General features: G+C 43.2%; 1 protein-coding gene across 1 annotated transcript in view; it reads right to left on the reverse strand.

Annotated features, from left to right (window-relative positions):
* LOC134537439 (midasin-like) overlaps positions 1-12,108 on the reverse strand; it is a 109,504-nt gene that overhangs the window by 92,397 nt on the left and 4,999 nt on the right. The window contains 11 exon segments of the mRNA XM_063377875.1: positions 196-409; positions 1,420-1,660; positions 2,092-2,194; positions 3,492-3,698; positions 5,718-5,886; positions 6,208-6,305; positions 6,648-6,799; positions 6,996-7,107; positions 8,184-8,347; positions 9,262-9,389; positions 10,073-10,223. Coding sequence (XP_063233945.1) covers positions 196-409; positions 1,420-1,660; positions 2,092-2,194; positions 3,492-3,698; positions 5,718-5,886; positions 6,208-6,305; positions 6,648-6,799; positions 6,996-7,107; positions 8,184-8,347; positions 9,262-9,389; positions 10,073-10,223 — 1,739 coding nt within the window.

Genomic DNA, 12,108 nt, shown 5'->3' on the forward strand with positions numbered 1-12,108 from the left:
TAGGCCTGAAAATTGTAAATTACTGAAATTGATTCTTAAAATGTCCACACGGCATTCCAAAGGAGTCCGTCCCCCCGTGAACTCGTTCGTAACTTGTCAAGAGATCTGGCAACAGCGTGCGCCATGAGCCGAGCATGATGGTCTATGGAGTGAGAACCCCTGGAGCGCTGGCAACAGCAACGAGCGCGCGCACACCTGCTGCGGAGGCCCTGGGGCAGCTCCCTCTTGCCCACGTCGGTGGAGGGGTTCATGCAGCCCAGCAGGCGGAACCGCGGGTGACGCTCCACGCACGCCTGGTCCCCCCGCTCCAGCAGCTGCAGGGACGAGGTCCCGCTCTCCAGCAGGCTGCCGAGGCAGTGCAGCGTCTCCGGCGTCGCCATGTTGATCTCGTCCAGCAGTATCCAGTGTCCTGCCAACACCAGCACTGCTCGACAGGCATCGCACTTGTAGCTTTTGTAACTGTTTTTTCAAAGGAATAAATATTATGTTTTTGTAATTCTGATGAATCCATTGATTATAAAGATTCAAGATCATGGTGAACTAGATTTGTAATAGTTTGGGACAAAATTATATGATGAATTATGATAAAACCGAAATACACCGTAAAGCATTTCAGTACACTGCGTAACTACCAAAACAGCATCAAAATGGAAATTTTATCATGGAATTATGCAGCACTGAAATAAAACTTAATTCAAATCACAATAAATATTAATTTTTAATGTTTGAGATTCATGGAACAATCATTATTTCCAGATAGAAACTGCTCCAAAGTGCATTCATCAAAAAAAAAAAATTTATTTAATAATTTTATACTGTGCATCTTTTATTGAACTACTTTTTCAACCACAAACGCTCGCCAAATTATTTTTATTGTCCTATATGCATCTGTTTTAGACTAATTTATAACAACTCATTTTATCCTAAAATTAGGCATAAAAATAATCTATTTTGGAAGAGTAAGTATTACAAAACAGTATTTTAAAAAAATAAAAACAATAACAACAAAATATTCTGCCTCTAGTAATAGTATTTTATCATTCTTCATATTCTTGTAATTAATTTTGGTATTTTATTTTATTTATAAATGCCATTTAAACTATGTTTTTATTAGTTTTCACAAGGTTTGACAGATTACCTTTTTGAGTAAATGTATTTTTCAGCATTTTATTTACTTTAAATAATTTTTAGGCACATATTTCACATTTACGTTAGTTTAGAATCGCATTAAAATTCGGCCTTGTCAATTCTACTCTCATCGTGCCCAAAGAAGTTTCACTTCAAAAATAATTAGATTAACACAATACGTTTTTTTTTTTTTTTTATGAGCTCTAAGCTGAAAATATATCCAAGTCATTAAAGGAAAAATTCTCGATCGGAGCTGTCCGAGAAGCGGAAACGGGACGGCTGTCCGCTCACCCTCGGTGACGGCCTTCACCAAGACTCCTTCCACGAAGTTGAGCGAGGGAAGCCTCTTGCTCCTCACGAGCTTGTCCACCTGCTGCAGCCGGGCGTGCAGCGCGAGCCAGCGCGCCTCCGACAGCTGCGCTGCGCCGTCCGGCACGGGCCCCGCGCGGCTCCCCTGGCGCTGCAGGGCGGACGAGCTGATCCTCGAGAGCAGGCACAGCCACGTCGACCAGTTGCGGGCGGCGAAGAACTTCTGATAAACGACACACGAACCAGACATCGGCCGAATCAAAGAGCTGACGTGAAGTACCGTATGTAGTCAGAAGGGCTTTGCTTGTGAACTGCCACAAACAAGTGGAAAGTTAGACGATAGGGAGGAAAATTTACACTAAATTCAATAGAAGTTACAGTTACTAATACGGTCGAAAATGTATCGAACTGTAACCTGAAACAACCTACATTTACACTGTCACGCTTTATGAATACACACAAATTGGCCAATGTGTACACATTTACTATCATATTAATATTATTTTACAAATTTAGCTATACTGAAATAGTGTGTGAATTTCAAGTATACATCAAATGTCTACATGTTTAGGCAAACACATGTAGGTTTCTTCTATCTCCAACTAACAAGCGATAATTGTTCCCGCTACGCCAGCAACCTGGCTGGAAACATACCCTCGCTGCTGCCACCACACCTGCGGTCTTGCGATCCGAGCAACATTCCAGAAGAGCTTCGAATTCGCTGTGCAGTGACCAAAACACGTTCACTGGCTTGTACCTGAAACAAAACCAAAACTCCACTAAATTTACAAAAGACATACCACTATCACAAATATTGTTCAAAACTTAACTGCAATTAAGGCGACTTTGAATAAATTGCGACCCCAAAGTTTTGATGAGTTAGTGAAAAAGATTATGAATTGGAGATTGCAATTCACGTACATAGCACTTAAAAATTAGTTAACGTAAATTATTAATTATAGTCCATATTTATTAGACTCTTTCTGGTGCCCCTTTCGTCAGAGTGATTTACATGGTTCTTTGAAACACCGGACCTTACTATGTGACTGTGTGGCGAACAAACAGAAATTACACAAACTCAATGTTTGTGTGTCTATGACCTACATACTACGATTTTCTGTTATAAAACTGAGTTTACCCCTTTTATCACTCACTTAGGGATGGAATTTCATAATTATATTGTAGTCTATGTCACTCTCTGACCCATAAACTATCTTAATGCACAAAAATCACGTTGATCCGTTGCTGCGTGAAAGAAGGACGGACAGACAAACAAACTGTCGCTAGATTAAAGGAAGTGTACAACCCAAGAATGTTGAATTAATGAGGCTCACTGTACATTTACATATAAAAAAAATGCAACTAATTGATCATTAAACAGCATGAATTCGAAACCAAAATTTATCACAAATAATTTAAAAGAAAAATTTTAAAAATTCAACTTTGCCAGCTAATCATGCGAAAAGTATGTACTATATCTATAGTTGAAGTTCGGCCATTAAAAAGATCTACAAGATTAACAGTGTTGAACGTAAAAATAAAACAATGACCCGGAACGGGACAAACACCCTTAATGTATTTTATTCATGTCTTATTTTTACATGTATAACAAGGTGCGACGAAGAGATCAAAGGCTATGAAAATCTACCAGTTTTTTTTTTTTTTCCAATGCTGTCAACCGTACAAGTTTAATTTCCGGGAATAATTTGATGGGATTTGATTATTTCTGCGCGAAACCCTATAATTACCGACGCCATCATGTACAACAGTTTGTTTTATGTAGTATGTAATGTAAAAAAATATATATATATATATTTAATTTTGTGCTTAAAGGGCAAACAGTACATAGGTACAAGAAAACCAAACTATTTAAACCTACTTTAACATTTTTAGAAATGTCAAGACTAGAGTTTTTATCATTATTCATTTTAAAAATTTTACTCTGATAGGGATCTTTTTTTTTTCTCTGAAATTGTCGATTAATTTTTATTTCCCTAGTGATGCTGTGCGGATTTTTTTTCAACCCACAGGAAGCAGTGGCACGAAGGACCTACCCGCCCAGGAGATCCGCCGGGTCGCTCTGCTGGCTCAAGTTGACCACCACCACCTTGTTGCCGGTGAGCTCCGCGAGATGCTGCACCATCAGGGTCTTGCCCGTGGCCGTCTCCCCCACCAGCAGCACGGGGTCCCCGGCACGCACGCTGCACGCCATGGTCTCCATCACCGCCGCCGCCGGCAGCGTCCACGAGAACCTCCGCCCGCTGCGACACGACACACGGTCACGCTGCGTCTCCGCGCCGTCCGCAAGCCGGCCGTGGCCCGAGAATAAACCACCACTTAGTTGCTAATAAAACACTGTCCGAATGAGCGTCACATTGAACAAATATGGGTTATCAAATCAGTTGCAATGAAACACATGTCTCATATTTTATAACTACTGAATTTAAATACTCTCCTCACCAATTACTATAACAAGACACCTGTTTAATTACACCAATACCTTGATTAATAAAACAACACTTAATTGGGAAAAAAAACAATCAGAAATTAGTGGGGAATCGCTTGCTGAAATCGAGGAATCTCCTTTTTAAAGGGAATCGCCCAATTAGTCAAATATGTATCCTAATTTAGATAACTTCTAATTACAATAACTTGCTGATGTTAGGAATAACGTTTGCAAACACATGCACGTGGCATTGTCCACAGCCGACTGACAAGTCTGCCGGAGATTTGTAAGCTGACAATGGGTAATGTAAAGCCGATGGCAAAACTCCGTCTGTATCCATCACTGGTCTTTGCTTCACGCAATTTCAAACCAATGAGTGGATATCTGCAAAGTTTATTTTTTTTTTCCTTGGCCACACACTGACAGGAGCAGTCTGCATACTAAACTGACCTGACGAGAATTCAGTTCCTGTGTGACTCGACATCTGTGCATGGCCTCCACATTCGATCACGGGCCCAGGACCCCGGATCAGAGACTCCCCCCCTCCCCAATTTTACAGTCACGTGCTACATTATAATTGCATGGTTATTTCTTACCTACACTCTTTTTAGAACGTTATTTAACCTGAAAATACAGGATAAAATTATGGTTACTATTTTAGAAGTCCAAACTAAGCTTTATTTATAAGATTATTTTACTTTAAAATAACCCCATCGAGTATGTATATTTAATTTTGTCGCCGCACCTACAACTGACAACAACATAAACAAGAAATAACAGGAGTCTTTCCAGTAAGACTAACGGCAGATATTTGCTGGTGCTGCAAAAAACAAAGTCCATATACCAATTAACAAGCAGTGTAATTTATTTGTAACAAATGTAGCATACAATGCACATAACATTTATGAATTGTGAGTGAAACATCCCACGGGAATCATACATACAAAACAAGTTAAAACAATGGTGCAATAAATGGGGCAAGCTGATGACGCGTTTAACGTAGCACAATCATATGGCCCGCTAGGCAACAACATGAAAGAAAGAAAGAGATTACATTTACAATTACATACAATTACGATTACCGTTACGACGCAGCTTGACAAGAAGTGTCCAAAGCCATCATGGCATGCCCATATACAACCGCAGAAGAACACTGTTACATAAGCTACCGGTAGTACTCTGCGTGAGCAAAAGAGACTAAGGCAAAGAATCCAGTTAAGCACTGACCTGAAGGGTCCAAAAGAGATTACAAACATTACTAAAAATGGCAAAAATGAAAAAATGAAAGCACAGCCACGACGCGTAAGCAAGAACAGGAAATCATACTAATTACTGAAAATTACAGACGTTAAGTTTCACAGCCGAGTACATACCAACGCGACGCCAGCCCCAAGTGGCAGCCCTCGTGTCAAACGACCGGAAGACTGCGGCAAATAGCCCAGGTGCCGAGGTTATATAGCCGGGAACAATACACGGCAGAGTGCGCTGGTGGCGCGGCGGGGAAGGGAGGAAGAGGGGGGGTAGGAAGGGGAAGTTGGAGAGGAAGGGGAAAGGAGGAGAGGGGAGGGGAAAGGAGGGGAAGGAACGCTAAGCAGTGCCCGCACTGCTTCAATTTCACACACTGGGATAAAAATAAACCGGGATGGGGCCCGGGTCCTGGACCCAGGGGTCCACCCAGCCCCACCTTTGTGGGGGCCATGCGTCCGTGGGACATGACTGCACCAATTGCCGCAGTAAGAAGACACTGCACTACAGTGCTCGAGATTTAAACCTAAGAATGTGCGTGTAATTGATTCAAGCAGTGAAGGAACTGTAACTGCCACAGATCACTCACCAACTGCTTGAGATGGCCACGTGGGATACGTCCAAGCTCACGGCACCAATCTGAAGCTCCGACTGCATCATTTCAAAGTGCGGCACTCTCTCGACGCACAATTGGTATGAAATGTTTTCTGCCAGACCCAAGACGAATCCTATTTCAACAGCCAACTTCACTCTTGTATCTGGGGAGAAAAAAAAATTAATATCAAATCAAACAAGACACCTGTTTAATTACACCAATACGTACCTTGATCAATAAAACAACACATAATTGAAAAACACAATCAGAAATTAGTGGGGAATCGCTTGCTGAAATCAAGGAATCTCCTTTTTAAAGGGAATCATTCAATTAGTCAAATATGTATCCTTATTTAGCTAACTTCTAATTTCAAGTCTTTGCTGTATGGAAAGAATCTACCAACTTCAATTTAATAACCTTTACAGCCAGTGGAATTGATAGAATCATTCTGGCTCCCACAATATATGTACGAGGCTTGACTTACTTTTGTCTGCTATGTTAGAGCAAAATATGTCTACTGCATGTCTGAAGAGCACCTGTTCTTCACACTCTTCAATGCGCTGGCAATACTTCATCAAGTCCCTACACAAGAACAAATTCTCACATTTTCATCAGGTTGATCAACGCTACAAAGTTATAAAAAAGAAATGAAAAGAACATAAAGTAATTCACTTACATACTTAAGTATTTTTTTCAACTACAGAATAAAAACACAAAGGCAATAAACTGTATAAGAAAACAAAATTGTCATCAACTTAATTTACAGCTCAGTAACACAAGGACAATTCAACACTAATTAAATCGAGTACATTAAAATAACCACACTCTACCTTAGAGTAAGAGAAAACACACACACTATCACATCAAATACTGTTTTCAACAAAATGTTTTCTTAATTTTCACAAAGTAATCAATCATCCTTACCTAGTGGATATGTGTCTTGCATTGTGGCTTCTACGAAACTTGGTTAGAACCACTTGTTCCTCAGCCTCACCATCACGGTAGTGATGATTCCCATCGGAGAACAGCAAGTATATTCGCACAATGCGAGAGGCCCATTTCTCCAGCAATGGGAACTGGAAAAATACATATGTATATACAAACATATAGATATACAATACATAATACTTTTTATAATCTCTGCCACACACGCAGAGTCTAGGTTTTCTTTTCTCCATCCAAATAGTTAACATAAATTTTTACATTATGCATAAAACAACCCTAAAAGTATGTAACTAGGTACTATGTATTTAAATTATAAGTGTCAATTACCTTCGCCTTCACAACAGTTAACAGCTCTTTTTTGGTGAGGGGATGAATGGCTATTTGCAACCACTGCTCCTTCAAAAGATTTGTTACAGATGCGTACCGCCGACTGCTACTTCTGAAATTGAAAAAGTCACATTGTTTTATTTCGTCACACACATTTCTAACACTTTAGATATATCGTCGGTTATGAGCAAACGATCGGTAGAGCAGGTGGAAAAAAAAATTATTAATAGATTTTTTACACATAGGAAGAACTAGATTAAAGAAGTAAAATGCACATCCAAGTGTAGGCATGGCCAATAAAGAAAAAGGTTTTGTGTTTACTATCCACGGTCAAAAACCTACAGAAAAAATTATTTCCCAACAAAGGTATATAGGATAAAGTAATTCTCGTGTATGGTTGGTTAAATTAAAACAAAGCCACACATTTTGGTTAGCTTAAAATGGCACTTGCCACAGTTGCAACTTTTCCTGGCGCCTTATGCACCGATACCTGACTATGGCTCAGTGAGACATGGATGATGCAGTGAAACTCGAGCCTTGGGTCAGTGAATGAGTTCGGCGCCCGTGCGGTGGTCGAACATTCTCAAACAGAGTCCCAGGCGCGACTGTGTCCAACGACTCCGAACTTCAGTCTCGGCATTGCAGCACGTAGTCGCCAGTCGTGGACTAGTCATCAGGAGTAGGGGTCTGAGAGGAAGATGATTAGGTTTGACGATATGTTAAGGCTTGACGTCAGAGTGGGTGGTTGGTTGGAATACCGCACCAGGGAGTATACCGAGTGACTCGGTGAGTGGACGTCAGCTCCGCTCGGGAGATCGTATGCTCGTGAGAGCGTATCCTCGAAGAGACCACATGAATAAACCTAGCAGGTAACCCAGCGAGTAGCGAGGTGGACCCGTCACCTTGACCACACCAGGACTGAGGCCGCGGCGTACTCGCTAGCACAGAGTCAGTTCCTCGAGCCTCGAGGTGGGGGTTGCCAGCATCGGAGGGCGCACCCGCAGATTCCAAGACAGCGACAGCCTGAGCACACGCCCCCAGCCACGGTGTGTCAACGACGGAGGACCCCGTGGAGAGGCCCAGCCCCGGAGCGACCAGCGAGGACTGCCGGCAGGGTCTTCTTTACACAACCTGCCACTGCCAGATAGGTACGTGCCGTAGAGACGCACTGCCGACAGCTGCACTGACCTCTGGGTGAAGAACAAGTGGAAGCCGGCCGCCGCTTGAACGGGCTGCGCGCAGCCTGGCACCAGCAAGGAGCCCTGCTCCAGCACGGACGACAGCACGGCCGCCACGTCCGGACTCGCCTGGTCGATGTCTTCGACCAGCAGCCACTGGCCCTTCGTCAGCGCCTGCGCACACCAACACACTCACTGATAAGCTCACGGTGTTGTTTGAACCACACACACAAACAACCACCAACTCATCTACGATCATTCCTTCTTTTACAGTCACTGGAGCCTGTACTCGTGTCCTAAGAGTGACAGATCGGACCACTTCGGCTTGCCCAGAGGAGTCAATGAGTACTAAATGAACACCCACCAAAAAAAAATAAAACAGTTTTATAAATGAACCACAAATAATTTTTCTGTCTATCACATGCTTTATGTATACAAAGCTTAATGAGTACAACAATTTGAAAAGTTACACACACTCTACTCTCTTACTCTTCTTACTGTACTCTTGATGAGACGGTCCCATTTCTTGGTTCCGCTGATTGTCAGAAAATTAACCGCCACTGTGAATATAATACCAGTACCTCGGAAAGCTAAAAGCCAAATCTTTCCTGGTAAAAATATAGTAGATTTCCTGGACATAAATTTTGGCCGACCCATGCACACACATCATTATAACTTCCCTTTAAGTCCCTTGAGACCCTGGAAAAACAATAGTTCCTAAATCTTGACAAATTAACGGGGTCGACATTGCAGTCTCCCGCCCCTTCTTTCCAATCCATCAACCCATTTTTTCTAGCCTGCCCAGATGGCGGTCACACCGAGAACCGCATTTTAAATAAACAGCCGGAACCGAGCTGAGAAAAACTTAGATCTGACACGTGTGTCTGTGTGTTCGTGCATGTATCTACACATGCACACTATAATTAAAACCAACTAATTTAAAAACATTTTAATGCTCAATATTTCACATCTCATTGCACAAGACAACGTGAACATTTAATTCCACGGATAAATAAAATTAAAAGAGCCAAACTCTCTGAAGCTGCATTGACACGGTGTCGCTCGTATAGTCGCGTGGGCACACTCACCGTGGTGAGAATCCCCGGCGCCCACTTGAACTCTCCCAGCGTGCTGGTGGTCGTGTACGTCCCAACCAGCAACTTGCTGTCCATCTCCTCACTCATCTGCAGTTTCACGAAAACGGAGCTGTCTCTTCCTGCAAACCAGGAACAAAGCAGCAACTGTATAGCCACTGACCCCAGTACCCACATTAACTTCCAAATCAAAGAAAAATTATATCACCAGGTGAAGAAAAAAAAAAGAATAATAATGTAACAGTAGGATTCTACATTCTACAGTTATCTTATGCCATGGGAGGCTTGAGGTAATGCTTTGAAACCTAAAGGGTGCTGGCAATTGGCTTTGTGAAACCCAGTCCCTTCGTCAGGCCATGCGAGAGAGCATAAAGGCCACCGAGTCAAGGTACGGGCTTTGAATATATATACTGTATAGAAGTCGCGAGTGGATAGGATTTACTCTACGTTTTTCAGCGTATGATGAGCAGCTTGGGAACTTCACCGCTGCAGGGCGCTGCCGTAACGCCCTGTATCGTCTTAGTTGTTATTTACACGTTAGAGCGCAGCACTGTCGCCCTCTGTCATTCCCCGCACCCCCCACCCATCATTCACAGCAGCTCAAGGTCGTTCAACGAGAGGGGGAAGAGGTGTCTGAAGAGTTCGACACTTGTCCGCTAGGGACCACCACAAGTCGATGCCCTAGAGATGGTGGCGATTGCGGCGGTGAATTAACAAACTACCTCAAAACCGTATTAGAAATTTTAACCTGGGCTGGCGACTTCTATACAGTATATATATTCAAAGGTACGGTCGTGCATATAACCTGTAAGACGAGCCAGCTGCTCCACCAGCTCAGTCTTGCCGCTGCCGACGGGGCCCGCCAGACACACCGCCTTCCCGCTGGCGACGGCCACCGCCAGGCGGCGCAGGTTGCTCCTCGTGGTCGGCACCACGTGCAGGAACAGTTCGCCGGCCTGCGGATCACGCCACGCTCCTGGTCCGTCCAGACTAGCTGTAACCACTCGCATTGTCTCTACAGTACAGCACCCACCTGGAAGACTTGATCACTAGCCTGTGGCTCTCGGCAGACGTTCAACTGATTTTTTTTTTCAAACATGTTTGTTAAATTGCCAGATGACCTAGGCAGACTGCAATTCCCGTGTCGTCTTCCCTCTCCACCCCTTCATGGCCACAGCGCCGGCTGTGCCCCCACTTCAGCTCCCGACCGGCTGTTGCTTCGGTGACCTACAACGCCTGAGTCTCACCCACGCTTCCTCTCCTGCCTACTCAACATGAGCTGCTATTCAGCTCCACGCTCATTCTCCATTGGTTACCTGTCCTCGCCGCTAGATACGAGATAAAAGAGGGTGTGGCCACTGTCATCACCCAGCCGTCCACCCACCTTGTGGCTACCACTCGTTCCTTCCTCCGCCTGCCCTGCCTGCCGCCGATTCAACTGAGGCAAACATCCATTCACGTCCGCTTTGTGCTGCTGCTTCCCGCCCATTCAGGAGAACCCTATCCTGAATGGCTTATTGCTCTCGGTCTCGACTGCCTGTTTCCAGACATGTCCCTCTTGTCTGTTTGGCCACACGTGCTGCCGGCACGACCCAAATAATACTACCAGATTGTCGCTGGCAGTTCCGCATCCCTCTGCGTTTTCTCTCAGCGCTGTAAGCACAGTAGCACACAGACTATTCAGTTTGACAAAATTAACACCAATAGAGAAGACTGGTGGGTGCACTGCACGTAAGCCCAACAACCTACACAGTTTACTGCTATCAACTGTGTATAATAGGTGTTCCACCATTACGCATTACTAGTGACAAGATTTCATGGTTTATATTTAGTCCAATTTTGTTTTTAAAATAGAGGATTTTGATGTTATTTTTTATTTTTTTATAAATGCTGTTTTGTAATATTTATTCCACCAAAAACTGATAAAATTTGTATAATACAAGTGAATTCTTTATTGTCCATGTGAGAGAAAAGATGGGAATCTATTTTATTGTCTTTTTTTTCTGTCAGTCCCCCAAATAAAAACCCTTTACGGCAGGTTTGATGTGAATGAAATGTTGCAGTAGGAAGAGTGGGAAATATCACGCAAAAACAATGTTTGTAGGTACACAGTTTTGTCACAAAAACCTGTCAAGAGAGACATGTGAAGATTGTGTACAGTGCCAGTTCACGGACATTTATGAAGAGAGAGGGAGGGAGAACCATAAATACTGCTGCATGGTCATCGTACCCCGTACCCCGTACGCCCCCTCTTTCACACTATCTGGCTGGTTCATTTCTAGATTTCCCCCTCAAGGCTCAAGGGCAGCCCGACGGCAGACGGCTAAGTCACTTACCAGCAGCAGCCAGGCAGCCGCCCGATAGGCGGTATACGCAGCACAACAGCACAGTTCATAATGTTTTACAAGCATTGCAGAGATATTTTACTCAATCAACATATACTTACTCATGACATATTTATTAAAAAGCAACGCAGGCTAGTTATTTACGCACATATTTAACCACACAGTGCAACATTAATTTTTTTTTTCTTCACCAAAATGAAAATTTCACATATGGATTATAAACGAAAAAAATTGGCATAAAATGTGCGACCCATATGCAGAAAAAAAAAAGATCTTGTAGAAAGTCAGGAGTAGCCAAATACAATAAATTAGACGTGAGACAGGTGGTTTCTTTTTCATTCATCTGCATTCTACAACACTAAATTTCCATCATTCCCATGCACAGTGGGAGCGTATCTCAGCTTTTGTATCTTTGTGATCGTAAGTGCCTCATGCTGCGCACACGATGCACGTAGACAAAGACACAAGTACAGCTGCTATAATTCGAGACTCGGTC

This window comes from Bacillus rossius, chromosome 12 (genome assembly GCF_032445375.1).
Source record: "Bacillus rossius redtenbacheri isolate Brsri chromosome 12, Brsri_v3, whole genome shotgun sequence".
NCBI classification, from domain to species: domain Eukaryota; kingdom Metazoa; phylum Arthropoda; class Insecta; order Phasmatodea; family Bacillidae; genus Bacillus; species Bacillus rossius.